The 17,405-nt window shown below is 41.5% G+C and overlaps 1 protein-coding gene across 1 annotated transcript in view; it reads right to left on the bottom strand.

The window, feature by feature from the left end:
* LOC111870218 (probable ATP-dependent RNA helicase DDX20) overlaps positions 1-9,275 on the bottom strand; it is a 19,280-nt gene extending 10,005 nt beyond the window's left edge. Inside the window, exons 1-4 of the mRNA XM_023862324.2 lie at positions 8,927-9,275; positions 7,477-7,679; positions 6,082-6,255; positions 4,668-4,869 (exon numbers count right to left, since the gene is read on the bottom strand). Of these exons, the coding sequence (XP_023718092.1) occupies positions 4,668-4,869; positions 6,082-6,255; positions 7,477-7,663 (563 nt within the window). The 5' untranslated portion in view covers positions 7,664-7,679; positions 8,927-9,275. The remainder of the gene's footprint in view (positions 1-4,667; positions 4,870-6,081; positions 6,256-7,476; positions 7,680-8,926) is intronic.
* Between the last annotated feature and the right edge of the window lie 8,130 nt (positions 9,276-17,405).

The following is a 17,405-nucleotide window of genomic DNA, read 5'->3' as shown; positions in this document are numbered from 1 at the left end:
ATGCATCCATGGTCGCAATACAGGAAGTGTTTGAAGACAGAATTGTCAGTAGAGGACTGTGGCCTCCCAGATCCCCAGATCTCAGTATTTCTGATTATTATCTTTGGGGCAACCTGAAGCAAAAAGTCTACAAAAATAATCCCCGCAGCATTGATAGTCTTCAAAATGAAATTACACGCGTAATTCATTCAATTACCGTCGACGAACTGCAGAGAGTGTCGCGTAATTTATTTGTGAGATGCGCGGCATGTTTGCAAGCAGAAGGAGGTCACTTTCAGCACCTGTTATAAACCACGGTAAGTTATCTTTTTACTGTATTCTTATAAATGTGTGCATGTAGAGCAACTGATGGACGGAGACTCAGCGACACCACTACACTCACGCTATCGGGGAACGGCACTGCAGTCGCGGGGAGGAGTTGCATCCGTTCTGCGGTGGTATGACTCACGGCAAATTGCAGCCGCGGCGCGCACTTGATTGTATGCACTGTATTACGCAGTATTCACTGCAGTTGCGTGGTGCCAGAGCAAGGTATAGTGTGTTTCAACATAACGTGTCCTAAAGTCATAATAATATGCCACCGGTCTGCAACGTTTAGAAGCGAAAAACCTTTTAAAGGGCGCGCGGTCCGCAAAGTGTTAAATTACTGTTATTAGAACTCCCATTCAGTTTTTACAAAGTAACAATAACAAAACTTTACTTCCATGCTGTACTTTGAGAATTTCTTGAGAAATCTTTGTTGCAGCATTGACACAGTGCAGATTTCAGTGGCTGCAGCAGTCAGCCATTTAAATATCGAATACAAAGTTATTAACTATATTTATATTATGATTTTGTCCTGCATTCAGGTAAACCGATAAAATTCACAGGTAAAATTCTCAGCATTAACATAACTTTCCATTTCTCCCACCTCTTTACATGTCAACAGGCAATCCTAAACCAAATGCAATGATGCATTATGTACATGCAAACCCTGCCAGATGTCAAACTGACAAACAAACAAACAAACAAACAAACAAACAAACAAACTCCATGGTTTCAGTCTGCATGTGAACTATGCCAGAGAGAACATAATTTCATAAAGGTTAAATATAGCAACATATTGCAACGTGTTTTGTTCCTGAAGACGCAGTTCGGATTATTAATTGGCTTATTCAACAACCTACAAGTAACGGCTGCAATTAATTATCACACAGTTGCAGGGTTTCACACTTTATAACCCTAATCGCAATAATCTGTCGACACTGTTGCTGGGTTTCACGATTTATAACCCTATTCGCAAATCAATTCACTCTGTCTTCAGTAGTCTACACGTTTACAGTAGGGGAGCTATGTAAGTGTCCCTGTATCACACACTCCCAATTACACAACTACACACATGTCTGGTTCTTCTTCCCGCGAACGCTGCTATACTCCAACTGTAGGCTGCTGACTGGAGAACTGTCTTCGGCATTGATACACTTTAATTCTCTCCAGGGACGGCTACAAGTTAACTTCTTGGTTATCGCACAATGTCACATAGAATCTTGTAACCACGCATTCGGGTCTTCTTATCGAGACTGCTGCTATATTTCAACTCGCCTCGCAGGCAGTGCAGCTCTCTTATATAGTGGCTGCGTTTGCCTGTTACGTAGCAACGCTGTTGGAAGTTGGTTACGGGTAAGTAGCAATTGCGACGGTGCGCGTTACGTCACCGCGGAGGCGGGGGGGACGGAGCGCTGACTCATCTGCCACGTCACCGTGGCCCAAGTTGCCACGTCGCTGCTGGGTAGGGAGGGGATCTCCGTTGCACAACATGTCACACTGCTCCCTCCTTAAGGCTGTTCATCCCGAATAGCCTAATGGTGCACCCCGTTCCTTTTCTTTGGAGGCTGTTCTTGCAGCATCTTCTTTTTGTCCTGCTACTCTTTGTCTTCTCCCCGTTGCTCTGCTTTCCAACCGCTACATCTTAAGACCAAGCTCATCTCGAGCGGTTCCCTTTTAACTTGCCATAGGATCCAGTGGTATTACATTCATCCATTGCACAGTCACTCTTGCTCAGGAGGTCGGTACTTCTATGTTACCGGCTCCTCCCTGATCCATTGTTTCTGTTTCCGCTTTGGAGGGGTTGACTCCTCCATAAGGTTCAATTCTTGTGTTTTCGTAGGCTGACAGAAGATCCAGCTATTTGCTTCGCGATCTTCATGCTGACAATCTCGTAGAAATTCTTCTCACAAATTCTCCTTCCTAGGTGCAATCGATGTCCTGATCCACACCCTGCGATGGCGTCCTTGGTTGTCACCTTTTCTGTCTGACATCCAAAGGTTCCCTGGGGAGTTTCCTTCTCGAAGGCATTTCTCCAACGTTGTGCCACTGTCGTGCAACGGGATGTCTTCCTGCAGGTGGCAGCCAGCTTCATCCGGGATTCATAGTTTCCTCAGGTCCAAGATTTATTGAAGATGTTTCTCCAGCACCATGACAGTTGCATAGAGGCACACCTTCCTGCTGAGGACGGCCAATTTATTCTGGGGTCCGCAATTTTCCCGTGTCGAATTCTTCCTCTTTCGCTGATGTCGGTCCCTGTGCCTTTTCTTCTTCGGTTCTCCGACCAGCATTACTTCAGCATCTTTTAGGGGTACCTCTAGTTGTTTTGCCGCCTCAGGTTTCTTGTTCACTGAGGCCGGCCCTTCTTCTTCTGGATGTGCCTCCATTTCTAGGCAGGCCATCGTCGCTCCGACCAGTGTTATTATGGGGACCTCTTCTTGTTGTGCCGTCCTTGCTTGGCAGGCCAATGTCTCATTGTCTTCGTTAGGAATCGACTGTCGGTCAACTACAACAGCTTTTCCTCTTGGATTTTTCTCTGTTGCATCTTGGCAGGCTGTTGTCTCTTCCTGCCAGGCATTCAAGTCGGCGTCTAATTTTGTCAGCATGACATCGATTTGTTTTTGGTTGACGTCTAATTTTGTCAGGAAATCTTCTCTATCTCTCTTCCTCTCGGCCTTCTCTGACTTCTTCTTGGCCTCACCCTTCTCCAGCATTTCGATTATTCGTTGCATCTCCATTTTTGTAGCAGTAAAGTACTAGATGCACAACAAGTTGTTTGTGGCATGTTTAAGTTCTGACACCAAATTGTCATGTGTCTTGAGTTCGAATCTTGTCGGTCACGTGTGTAAGTTCAATCCCACTTCTGACACCAATGTAACGTGTTTTGTTACTGAAGACGCCGTTCCGATTGTTAATTGGTTTATTCAACAATCTACAAGTAACGGCTACAATTAATTATCACACAGTTGCAGGGTTTCACACTTTATAACCCTAATCGCAATAATCTGTTTACACTGTTGCTGGGTTTCACGATTTATAACCCTATGCGCAAATCAGTTCACTCTGTCTTCAGTAGTCTACACGTTTACAGTAGGGGAGCTATGTAAGTGTCCCTGTATCACACACTCCCAATTACACAACTACACACAAGTCCGGTTCTTCTTTCTGCGAACTCTGCTATACTCCAACTGTAGGCGGCTGACTGGAGAACTGTCTTCGGCGCTGATACACTTTAACTCTCTCAGGGGACGGCTACAAGTTAACTTCTTGGTTATCGCACACTGTCACATAGAATCTTGTAACCACGCGTTCGGGTCTTCTTATCGCGACTGCTGCTATATTTCAACCCGCCTCACAGGCAGAGCAGCTTTCTTATATAGTGGCTGTGTTTGCCTGTTACGTAGCAACACTGTTGGGGAAGCTGGTTACGGGTACGTAGCAATAGCGGCGTTGTGCGTTATGTCACCACGGAGGGGGGGGGCGGAGCGCTGACTCATCTGCCACGTCGCTGCTGGGTAGGGAGGGGATCTCCGTTGCGCAACATGTCACAATATTTTACACGTGTGTAAACTACACATTTCTGTTATCAGGTGCCATGCTGTCTGTGCTTTGAACGCATTTCTACAGCCACCTGCGATTCCTGTCTCCAGCATCTTCTCATCTACAGAATGGCAGCAAAGATATCGGAGATACAAAATCACCAATAAAAGATACTGTTATCATAAAGCAATGTACCTCAAAAGCAATTCACTATCTACAACACAATGACTCCAAAATTTAAATAATTAAGCACTAGGCCATGAAGGCATATGGGGGAGTGGATGTATAGATCCACGTATTCTTGACCTCAGCACTAGCAGGAGGTGAGAGATCAGCTTCATGCCACGGGAAGAGTCCCTAGTACCCACTGGATAGGAGGATGGGCGGGCCTTAGAGCTGGTCTGAATGACATGGAGAAGAGTAAATTCTTGACCCTACTGGGACTTGAACTCCAACCCCTTTGTGGTCCAGTCCATAGCGAGTTGCTATACTGACTATGCTATCCTGGTTCTCTGAGAAATTATATGTAAACGAATTAATTACAAGCAAAATGGCTGAAATGTAATAGCTAGGGAGAAGGCTGTATAACGTAGTGACCAGAAAGGGGTAATACAGATATTTCAAGTTTACATAGATTTGTAAATAAGGTCAGAAACATCAGACAAAGCATGTGGATGCTCCAGTTCTTGGATTTAAGAACAAAATTCTTAATTGACTTTTGTCCTATCATGGCATGGTAATGAATAGAACAGTAGTTACATAAGAACAAAAATAACTCAACAGTGCAACTGAAAAAAACATTAAATAAACTTCTATTCACATACTTGACATCCTTCAGGAAACTAGGCTCCATGAGCTTATCAGCTTCATCCAATACAAACAGTCGCACATTATCGGTTTTTAGGAACCCTTTCTCGATGAGATGCTTCACCCTTCCAGGAGCACCAACTGCAATATGACAACGCTGAAGCTTTGCTTTGTCTTCCTCAAATGGAAGACCCCCAATGAATGAATGCACCTTTAAGCCTAGAAATGTTAGAAGTTATTATGTGATACTGCAATGCATGTATTTGATCTCACATTTTATGCACCATTGTGGCCGTTTTATGTACTGAATTTAAAGCATTCGTTATAATGGAATTGTGAGACGTAGTATACAGGTCGGAGCTGCATCTGGGAGGCTGCCTTTACCGGTTTGGTTTGTGATGTTTGCTAATTTCGAGGTAGAGAGAGATAAATGATTTCTTGGTACCGCGAGTATATTGATAGGCTTAGCCAATGGTAGCGTCTATGTATGTTTTTGTTCAAAGAGGGGCCTCCCTCGGGTGCGACTGCCAGACCAGTGCGCGACGTCATACGGGCCACAAGTAATCACTTCCCCGTGTTAAAATAAGGCAACCTAATTAGTCAATTGCCGCAAAAAACAAGTGAAACTATGAAGCTACGTACATACTTACCTACTTTAAAGTGTCAAACAGTGTAAAATAACAATTGCAATAATAAATGAATTCTTTATAAGCCGAGTGCTCCAGTTAAAATTTAAAGTGTTCCTGTCCAAGCGAGGCCCGTCAAGACCCTGAGACGGTTTCTCATGCTAAATAAACTTAAGGTGAGTTCTCATACTTCGCGCGCCCAATAATAACGGAAGAGAGAACGACTGCAGCGTGACGTCCAACTAAGTAGTCACCGACGTGAACAACGGAGAGAAAGAACGGCTGCACCACACTTTGAAGATAACAAAATGTATCCATGCACACATCACATTTCTCCCAAAAATAAAACAGAAGATACCTGCAGTAATCTCAACGTAGGGCCACACCATAGCTCAAGCGGTTAGTTGCTGGCTTCCCACTGTGGTAGTCAAGTGGGAGTTGTGGTGGACAAAGTGGAGGTGAGGCAGGTGTTCTCCGAGTACTTCGGTTTCCCCTGCCAATCATCATTTCACCAACTGCTCCACAATCACCCTCACCTATCATCTGGGGCTGGTACAATAGGCCAGAAGTGGCCGCAGTACAAGGGACTTAGTCCCACCACGCTGGCAATAAAAAAAAAATCTCAAAGTAACTGTGAAAATTCAGCAGACAGAAAACCACGGATGTCTCACTTAAGAAAACCAGTACCCAGAGAAGATTCAAACTGCGAAGCTTCCAAATGTGAATCAGATGTGTTTCCATGGCACCGATTCACTAGACTGTGTTTGAGGAACGTTTATAACAATGACCTAATGTAAACACATACCTTTCATCTCACTGCCTATATCCTGCATAACATTCTTGATCTGAATGGCAATCTCTCTAGTAGGGGCCAAGACAAGAACTTGCAAACTTTTGCTTTCAACAAGGACCATCTCCAGGGCTACTATAGTGAACACACAAGTCTTGCCTGTTCCAGATTTAGCTTGCACAATTAGGTCTGGAAAATGAAAATACCAAATACTACATGCCTATAAGATCTAAAAGTTTGTGACGATGGTAAATTCTTACAATTAATATGTTGTTGGACAATATCCATCATCTTGTCTATTCTAGCCCCTGATCCAGAGATAGGGGCTAGCTCTGTTTATTGGACCCAAATGAGTAGGTTTTACCTGAAGACGGGGACGGAATCCAGTCCCCGAAACGTTGTGTTTTTAAAAGAAACAGGACGGTTTTTTAAGAATAGACAAGATGATGGATAATGTCCAACAACATATTAATTGTAACTACATGCATAGTACTGCATATCGGGTTTTGCTTAAGACATTTAGCTAAAATAATACAAGCTTCCTGTGACTTAACCCTTACACTGTTGTGGTTGACATATGTCGATCTCTGAGAAACATGGCATCCTTGCTGCAATCGACAAAACCCGTATTGCGACTTTAGAGTTTAAAATTTGTTGGTTTCTTTGCACCAATCTCATTCAAACTTGGCGGGTGCATAGAGTAATCTACTGTGAACGTAATGAAACACCATTCATTTCAATGGCTGCATTCTTCTGCCCTCTAGCTTAAGAAATGTAAAAGGTTGCATCTGCACAGTCCTTGAAAAGCTAATAGTCACTCAGTTTTTAAGAAAATAAGTTACCCTTTATGGAACAAAAGTGTTCATTATCACATCCACGCTTCTTCTACCACCACTGCTGATAAATTAATTAAAGGAAAAGTACTATCTTTTAGAATGTAACACCAAATACTCTTGTAGAGGTCCACAAACGTTTCAGAGGACTGTGCTGTCTGTCTTCAGTGCAGAAGAGTAAGCCAGGCAAGAAACCAGCAAAATGAATGTGGCAAGCAATACTCCAATGTGAAGACAGAAGCAATACATTCCTCTGAAACACTGGTAACATGAAGTGACATTCCAGCAGACAGTGTTCTTCACTGAACCTTATATCCAACATAACTGAAGGAAGTTATGACTGGCTACACATGACCCTCATATGAGGGAAAGTGCAACTCAAACTAGGATACTCCTTAGGGAATTGTCAACTGGAATATCACGATGACACTGGGAGGATAGTATGTAAATGAATCTGCAGGAAAACAAGCTGTAGTGTGGGTTTCACTGAAGAGGATTATATTAAGACCCAAAGATAGGCTTTTGTGTTAGCAATGTTGAACCTTGAAATCCTCATAAGCCAGAATCAGTGTCTTACCAAATCCACATCTTCCAAGTGGTACTGCTTTAAGCTGTATGGGTGATGGCTTCCTAAACCCACTTTTATGTAGACCTTTCAAGGTTAACTCCGATAACAGCATTCCAGTGAAGTCAATATCTTCACTAATAAACACATCTTGTGTTCGGGGCTTATCCTCCAAGATATGTGCAGTACTACGAGCCATTCTTCTTGGGAGAAACCTTAAAAAAATATTTATGTAATTCTGAACACTTAAAATACATGAGCAACTTAACTACTATCGTACTATGAATATTATTTCTTTAAAGTTTAAATCTGTACACTATATATACAAGTAAATTGTACATTATTGCAACAGAGCTGCCAAATTAAGCCAACATGAGATCTTAAGTTTTCAAAGCAGTAAAAACAAGTGGTATGGTCTGTACTCATGCAAGTGGTTATGAAGAGGTCTATCTTCTGGGGTATAATACCATGTAGTCCATTGGCAGTCAACTGACATTTTGGATGAACATGTCACCTCCATCTTTAGGATCAAAGAATAAGACGAGCAAGAAACTAGAATGCAGCAGAGCTCTGACTGTTCTGTTTCATGCTGCTTTCAAAGGTAAAGGTAACGTTATCCCTGTTAATAGAACGTGGAGGTCAATACAGTTGTGACATCATGGTTCCCACATTTTCTAGACAATCGGCTCACAAATGGTGGTGAGGCTGCCAGCCTTACACACTGGCCGACTGCCCTTTACCCCCTCCCCCCAGGGAGATTCCTGGTACTCATTTTCTGTTAGAGGCTGAGTCGACCCCAGGGCCATATTGTGGCTGGAAGGATTAAGTCAAATAAAAATTCAACAACCTCACTGAGAATCAAACTCGCAACCTTCCAGCTTGTAACATAGTGCCTCAACCAACTATGTTATCATGTGCCCCAATGCTGCTTTCATGTTTGGCTTATTTTTAGACCCTGATGGTGGAGGCAACATATTCCTCTCAAACATCGGCCAACTTTCAATGGACTACACAGCTTTATATCCCAGAAGATACAAATCTTTATAATGCCTGGAGTCTGGCTGGGTGTTACCTAAACCAGAAAGGTGCATTTGTGAGATCAAATAACCTCGTGGTATGTGGCATGATCATAAAAAATTACCGATATGTCCTTTGCTCAAATAAACTCTCATTAGGAATAGAGTACATAAACCTCCCAATTGGAGGTTTTACGAATATGCAAGAACCCCTTACTTAAGATCCTCCTTACAAAATCGGAATATGGAGCTCTTCTGATTGATTTACGACATTTCAATGCTGACGCATCGGGAATTTGTTACAAATTCTCACTTTTAACACACGCTAAAATGAAATTAACATTTTAATGCATTTTAAATTTAATCTGGTTTTAATGCAGCTAGAAACGCCACATGTCTAGTGAATAATACTACTGTAAGCACTGCAAGGCACTGTCGTTGCCTACCTTCTACGACCGTTCTACGACTTCAACTTTCAAAATTTGCACATTTTCTGTACGACAATGTGGATTAAACTAAATCAATTCAATCCACAGTTAATAGCAACAGTTTCATTTGATTACACTCGAATGCATTCCAATGTTGATAGAGTATTATCACCTCTACCATATCGACCTATTAGACTACGCGGTGTCACATCCCAGAAGACAATACTCTTCAAAATTTAATGCCGTGAGAACCTAAAATTCGAGATACTTCACCATTTCAATCATTTACTGAAATTCTGAAAAATGGAAACTGAACGCCCAGTTACATTGGAACACAGACAACACTGGAAGGATTACCAACTGTATCTTATGATTGAACGTAGGGATTTCTGACGCGGAACGAAGGAATCGTAAGGCCGGGAGCTCCCAAAGGAAACTGACAACTGAAATGCAACCGCGATTTCCGAGAAGTGCTATCAGCCGGAGTTGTACAAATGTTAGTAAATGGGGCAGCGCAAATTGAGGAAACGGAAACGCGACTTGCGGGGAGACTGAGAAACTCAATTTCCAGGCAACGGAGCATGCCAGTATTCACACGATCACACACGATTGTGTTCAATTGAATTGCCGCGTGGATTCTTAGAAATCAGCTGTAGTGTAACGCGCAGCAGTGGTTCGTTTGTATTTAACGATGGCACGAAAACTTATGAACTGGCCAAAGGTTTTGTGTGGAGTTAATTGAGGAAGAGCTCCTCACCGTAGAAGAATATTATTGTTGGAAATAAAGATTTAGATTTTTGCATTTTATTGCTGCTGTTCCACAAAAGGAACGTTGTTTACATCGTCTGTGCAATTGTCTACAGAGCAAATAATTACGGATATGACTTGAGGAGTGTGTGAAACTTACGAAAACAATGTACTTGTTGCGAAGTTGTTGACTAAGGAATAAGAGAGTTCTAGTAGCAACAAGTACAAATAGATTGTTTTAAACCATAGATTGAGATTTGTAATTGGTATATTGTTTTATTATATAATTCAGTAATTGGTTTTATGTTCTTGTAGATTTATTTTAATTACAGATATTGTATACATAACTGACAACGTTTATTTTATGATGGCTTGTGTGTGTGTGTGTATATATATATACACGAGGGTAAATCAATAAGTAAGTTACAAATGGATATAGAACTTAAATAAGAGTACTGATTTGAAAAGTTGCTTTGTTTCTCAACATAAACTTCCTGTACACTGAGGCACATCCCATCGCTTCACAAGCCTCCGAAATCCAGCATCATAAAATTGATATGAAGGACGGGTTCTATGAAGAACAAGAACATGTATTTGATAAATTCCTGAAGTACCATGTGAAAATTTTGCTAGGAGATTTCGATGCCAATGTAGGTAGGGAAGACATTTTCAAACCAACGACTGGGAATGAGAGTTTCTTCCATGGAGAGTCTACGTTATTATGAACTGAAGAAGCATAAGCCATGGTTCGATGAGGGATGCTCAAAATAATTAGACCAAAGAAAACGAGCCAAATTGAAGTGGTTACAGGATCCAAGCAAAATAAATGGTGATATTCTGAAAAATATATGACATGAAACCAGCAGACATTTCAGGAATAAAAAGAGGGAATATCTGAAAGACAAAATTGTTGAGCTTGCAATGAACAGTAAGAACAAGAACATTAAGAGACCTGTATAGAGGAATAAATGACTTTGAGAGGAGTTAACAACCTAGAAGTAACTTAGTGAAGGATGGGAATGGTGATCTGCTTGGAGATTCCCACAACATTTTGAATAGGTGGAAGAACTACTTCTCTCATTTATTTATTTACTTCCCATCCATATACATATGGATACATTGAATGTACATAGGGTCAGTGATGTTAGGCAGATAGAAATACATAAAGCTGAGCTGTCAGTACCTGGTCCTAGCCCTTTTGGGGTTGAAATTGCTATGGCAAAATTAGAAAGGTATAAATCGCCAGGTAGTGATCAAATTCCGGCAGAACTTATTCAAGCAGGAGGCTAAATATTATGCTCTAAGATCCACAAGCTAATTAATTCTATCTGACATAAGAAAAAATATGTCTTAATATTGTACCAGTTCTCAAGAAGGGTGATAAAACAGACTGTAGAAATTATCAGGGGATATCACTGCTATCAACATCATACAAAATGTTATCCAATATTCTTGTCTAAATGTTAAGTCCATACATAGATGAAATTATTGGGGATCATTAGTGTGGGTTTTGACATAACAAATGAACTACTGATCAGATCTTTTGCATTCATCAGATAACTGGAGAAAATGGGAATAGAATAAGAGTACATCAGCTATTCATAGACTTCAAGAAAGCCTATGATTCAGTTAGGAGGGAAGTATTGTACAATATTCTCATAAGAATTAGCGATACCTATGAAACTAATCAGGCTGATTAAAATGTGTTTAAACTAAATGTATTGTAAAGTCTGTATAGGTAAATATTTTTCTGATAATTTCCCTATTCTGAATGATCTAAATCAAAGAGATGCTTTATCACCACTCCTTTTCAAGTTTGCTTTAGAATATGCCATTAGGAAGGTCCAGGAAAACCAGAGGAGACTGAAATTGAATGGGACACATCAGCTGTTGGTCTATGCTGATGTGAATCTACTGGGCGATAATATAGATACCATAAAGAAACACACAAACTTTATGTGATGCAAGTAAGGAGGTTGGTCTAGAAGTAAACACATAGAAAACTAAGTATATGTTGCTGTCTTGTCACCAAAATGTGGAGCAAAATCCTGACATAAAGATAGATAACAGATGTTTTGAAAATGTGGCACAGTTAAAATATTTGGGAATGACTATAACAAACGAAAACATGATTCAGGAGGAAATTAAGAGACTGAACTCGGGTGATGCTTGCTACCATTCAGTCCGCAACCTTTTGTCTTCTCATCTGCTGTCCAAAAACATAAACATTAGAATATACAAAACTATAATTTTGTCTATGGTTCTGCTGACACAGCTGTACGAAAATTTGTATCTTGTCTTCGAATTTGAGATCCTACAATATCCACTAATAAGGAAAAACTTTCAGTGCTCATTCTGTAAAATGATTTGCACAGACTGTATCCTGATTAAATTATTTCGAAACAATATAAACACCTAAGTTTAAAAAGTAGAGAAAGAACGGGTGCACCCAATGTTTTCTTTTCTCCTGTATTCTCATCTTACGCCGTGTGAACCACCACCATATGATTACAGAAACGATATTATCTGACATTGCACAAGAGAAATGCACGAAATTGGCGGGCAAACACACCCACTTGGGATGTTGTGAGCAACTAATCGATCGTAAGTTTCCTCAGTGTGCGCCTGCTAATTTGGAAACCAGTTACCTGCTTGAAATCGACGAAATTTCTCGGAAATCGCGGTTGCGTTGGGGTTGCCAGTTTCCCTGGTTGGCGCCCGGCCTAAGATTCTAACCTGGACCTGGAGGTAAGTATAAATTTTAATTTGATGTGGTTGTGAAGCGAAAGTAGACATTTGCGAACGAAGTTACATCTCCGTATTAAAACATATTGTGACGTGTCGCGCTAGCCCCCCCCCCCCGGAGCAGACGCGCCGAGCGGAGCCGAAGTTATCCGAGTCCTAGCGTCCTGGTAGCTATGCAACGCGAGTCAACAGCGGTGACGTAAGACGGCGTGAGGTAACAGCGTTGCTAGGCTATACGCAGACACTGTTACGTGGCACGCAACGACGCTGTTGACGCGGGCAACAGGCAACAGCGAACGGAATAAAAGCCGGCTGAGCAGTAAGCGTCAGTGAATTGAAATGTGGACATCGCCGAGTTAAGTTGTAGTCGAGTTAACTTGTAGCCGTCAACGGAGAGCGTTGAAGTGTATCAGAGGCCCAAGACAGTTCTCCAGTCAGCAGTCTACAGTTGGAGTATAGCAGCGTTCGCGGAAAGAAGAACCGGACGTGTGTGTAGTTGTGTAATTGGGAGTGTGTGATACAGGAACTCTTACATAGCTCCCGTACTGTGAAACGTGTAGACTACTGAAGACAGAGTGAATTGATTTGCGAATAGGGTTATAAATTGTGAAACCCCGCAACAGTGTAAACAGATTATTGCGATTAGGGTTATAAAGTGTGAAACCCCGCAACTGTGTGATAATTAATTGTAGCCGTTACTTGTAGGTTGTTGAATAAACCAATTAACAATCCGAACGGCGTCTTCAGTAACAAAACACGTTACAATATTATTTGTGTATGTGAATGTTATGCTTACTACCGCAAATTAGATTAGAAATATATAGAATTCTTTCAAGCTCAGAATTTTTTAGGTTATCATATACTGTCATCTAAACTATATTTTTTTAAAGATATGTTCTGCAACTTTCGATTTAGCCCAAAGATTGTCTGTAGAATGTGAAGGAGTTCTAAGAGTACCGTGATGGGGTTATAATTTTTGTATTGCTTCTTGCAGTATAAACATGAAACAAAAACTTGTGCTGCCGTTGGGTGCTTGTTATCCAGCAAGCAAGGCATCAGATTCTTCAGCTTTCCAAGGGATCCAGACCGGTATGTCTGTTTTAATTCATGGTGTAACTAATTTATTATGTGTTGCTTAATCCCGTGAGTAAATTGAGTTTATTGTATGTCTGTGTTCAATTTATTCAACACAACCCCAACATTTGGAATATGTACCTCCTGAATCAGGTTTTGATTTGTTATCGTCGTTCCTCTAGTTTTCAAAATTATTATCCTCAGAAGCCAGTTCTCAAACGTTTTCATCATTTATTACAAAACTGTATATCAATATACAGGTTACATGGAATATGTCACAGTACTGATGTTTTTAGGGCAATTAAAATTATCTGAAAAGCAGAACACACTGTCAGTAACATGATTTATGAGAGAAAGAGGTGTCAAAGTCTTTGCTGTGAGGAATAACGTAATCAAATTCACAAATTCTTTTTTATGGCAGTCCTTAGCAAAGTGTGTTATTTTCAGCTCTGAAGAACTATGGTAGTCCATTATGTAAGGAAGCTCACTAACTTCCTTTTTAATGTTCTTTCAGGAGGGTGATGCAGTGAATACCTGGCGACAGCTGCGTTTGTTGAGGAGGTTGACAACCTCTTTGCTAGTTTCAATAGTGGAACGTGTGTTAACCCTTGGAAAACACTGTGTTGCCCGCTCAACGATAACAGTCCCCATATAGAGCACTGGAAAAGGGCAAGTGTGGGATAAATAGTTTGATCTTCCTCAAGGATGGTAAACCCGCCTTTCTTCAACCTCCTCCTTCACAGGGTGGCTAATTGACATCACTGCTGCCCAGCTTGTGTGGAGGGCACTGAAAGAGGCGGGTTCTAAGTACCTTCACACCCGAAACCTGAATCAGGATCCCCTTGAGAACACACCTGGGGCTATTTATTTGAACGGTGGTTCTAACAATAACCCAACAGTGGGACAGTTTGTAGATGCCCTGAAGACTAGCATCATCAGTGGCCTTGCTGTTAAAAGTCTGGGGAGAAGTAATTGTGAGCATGATGGTGCTACTGTTCTGGATAACCTACAATTGTTCCTCGGAACCTGATGCTGCTTCAACCTATCTTTCTGAGAAGCTTGTGCAGACTGTTGGTACTGCTGTAACTCTAATGGAGTATATGATGGCAGAGATGGCCCACTTCAATTCAGTGGAGCAGCATATCACAGCTGGCATTAAGAGCACCATTGACTTTGAGTGGATTAGGTGTACTGGTTGTTCACTTCACTACCAACAAATAGTAGATGGTATTGTGAGAGGCCTCACAAGAATTTACATACCTTGGTAGTATAAGCGAACTAACAGGTTGATGACTGAAGCATCCAGGCAGAGGGCCACAAAGAGGAAGATTAAGATACTGACAGATCAGTAAGTCATTAGGAATGTAATGCTTCTTCATCTTTGCCTTGTAATAACCTTCCCATAGCAGCCATGGAAATTGGCAGAGAGCAGTTATTGAATTACTGGAATAATATATTCCAATTGCTCACATGAGCATCTATAGATGTTTCATAAGTTGGAGAAAGTAACCCCGATGACAAGCAAATGCAACTACCATGCCTTCACATGCTCTTGTCTCAAACCTCTGCTACTGAGTAATTTGTTGATAACATTATAACCTACAGTGACATTACATACAAGAAAGCTATTCTGATCTTGAGCTCTATGTCTTCCTTGCTTTGGAGACCTGTTTCCTTCTTCCCAGTATATTCATTTATTCGTTAATTTATTTTATTTCTGTTAATCCAGGCTGGTACAACCGTTGGATATAGAGGAAGTAAAAGAACATGCAGTCATAAAAAGATTTTGTCAAAATTAAATATAAGATTAACAAGCAAATATAAATATTAAAAGGTAAAAATTTAAAAAAATAAAAATATAGATAATATTTTAATTAAATAACCAGATAAAACAGTTCAAATTATCTAACTTTGTACACAAAAAGTTATCCACTATATAAAATGAAATGAAATTTTAAAACCATATTAGCACATCTATTACGGCACTCAAGTCATGGAAAGTGCAATCATTTTATAAAAGTGTGCTAATTAATAAAGGTACAACCACAAAACTACTTGAGCATAAAATACTACCATCAAAGCTGTCATCTGTCACCTCCCCCAAAATACTCCAGCAGAAGATTTATCTGACTGTCTGGTTAGTCTGGAGTTTGACGTCATTAGCATCAAAAATATGACCAGTCGTCGGACTCCTCCAGAAGGAACAGATACCATCTACCTTCCCTTGTTCCTTGTTACACTTCCTAGAACTGAGAAGTCCCAAGAAATCCTTCGACTGACCAACTTCTGCCACATTGACATCAAGAAAGAGGCATACAAGGCACAAAACGGGCTCACACAGTGATACAACTGCCAGCAGTTCGGCCACGTTTGGGCAAACTGCAAACAGCCCCCACGTTGTTTGTGGTGCGGAAGTGGCCACTTACACAAGGAGTGCCCAGAGAAGGAGAACTCTGCCTCCACCCCAGTATGCTGCAACTGCCGGTTGGCGGAGGGAGAAAAGTCACATCCCGCCAATTATCGGGGTTGCAAACATGCCAAAGAAGAGCAACAGAGAAGAAGGGTTCAGAGAACGTCCAAAACTACGGGGAGGGTGATCTCTTCAGCCACCGCAACTCCAGGTGTCTCCTTCGCGGCGGCACTCCGAGGCAGAACAGCAGAGGAGCATCAGCGCCTTCAGGAAAGCCATGTTCCGTTGGCTCCAGCCGCAACAAAGAAGCAGATTATACCGGCCCCTGCACTACAGAAAGAAACAGGTCAGTCAGTTCAGGCTAATAATGTAAACGGTCAGTCTCTCGACAATATGTTGAGAGTAGCGACTGTAGTACAGCAGATTATGACAGAGGTCAGTGGTGCAGTGTCCGAGGAGGACAAAATAATGGCCATTACCAAAATTGTACTAAACCTTATGAAACAGAATGGCCACTACAGTTCATAGGCCCCTCAAAGTCATAGCATTTAATGCGAATGGCATTGGGAGGCAGCGCTATTAGCTCAGTAAACAGCTGCAAGACCTACAGGTAGATGTGGCCCTGTTTTCAGAGACACATCTGAAACCTCATGAGAGGTTCTTTATTCCAAATTACTACTTTTATAGAATCGACCGCCACTCGGGCAGAAAAGGCGGAACTGCCGTTGCAGTAAGAAAAGGCATTCCCCATAACCATGTAGACCTACCACCCCTTGTTTCAGTAGAAGCGACAGGGGTCTGCATACCAATTGGTAATAGCGAAGTGCTGCTTGCAGCTGTTTACAAATCTCCAAGCAAAGCCTGGAGTGATGCTGACATCACTGAGCTCTTAAGCTTCAGACGTAAGTCTATTTTGGCAGGTGATTTGAATGCTAAGAACCCATTTTGGAATAGCAGAGTTTCAAACCCCTCAGGCTTGAAACTCGTTGATTTATTTGATAGGAGTGATTTCGAAATTTCAGCACCACAGTGCCCCACTCATTATTCCCCTGCGGGAAATGGTGACGTGTTAGACATTGTGGTTCACAAAAATATCAGAGTGTCAGAGGTCGTCGTCTCTGATATTTTGGATTCAGATCACCTACCAATAGTATTTCACATACTGGATCACGTTAAAATTAGCAACCTTTCGGAACCCATTGAAAAATTTACAGATTGGGAGCGGTTTCAAAGCCTCGCTTCTGAATTAATATCACCTAAACTAGAAATTAATTCGGGGGTAGAAGCCGATAAAGCGGCACGCGACTTTGCAGCCTCTATTGCTTCGGCATATAGGCTGTCGACAAGTAAAGTTACACTTTCGGACATAAACAACGATCTTCCTGGTCTAGATCGTTTGATTAAATACAAGCAGAGGCTACGAAAACTGTGGCAAGAAACCAGGGATCCAGCATGTAAAACGGCAGTCAATTGGGTCACCAAAGCAATCAGGCGAATGACCCGAAAAAAGGCACTTGAACG

The sequence above is a fragment of the Cryptotermes secundus genome, unplaced genomic scaffold (genome assembly GCF_002891405.2).
Source record: "Cryptotermes secundus unplaced genomic scaffold, Csec_1.0 scaffold1395, whole genome shotgun sequence".
NCBI lineage: Eukaryota > Metazoa > Arthropoda > Insecta > Blattodea > Kalotermitidae > Cryptotermes > Cryptotermes secundus.
Note: the sequence above shows the minus strand (reverse complement) of the source record. Positions and strands in the feature narration are given on the sequence as shown.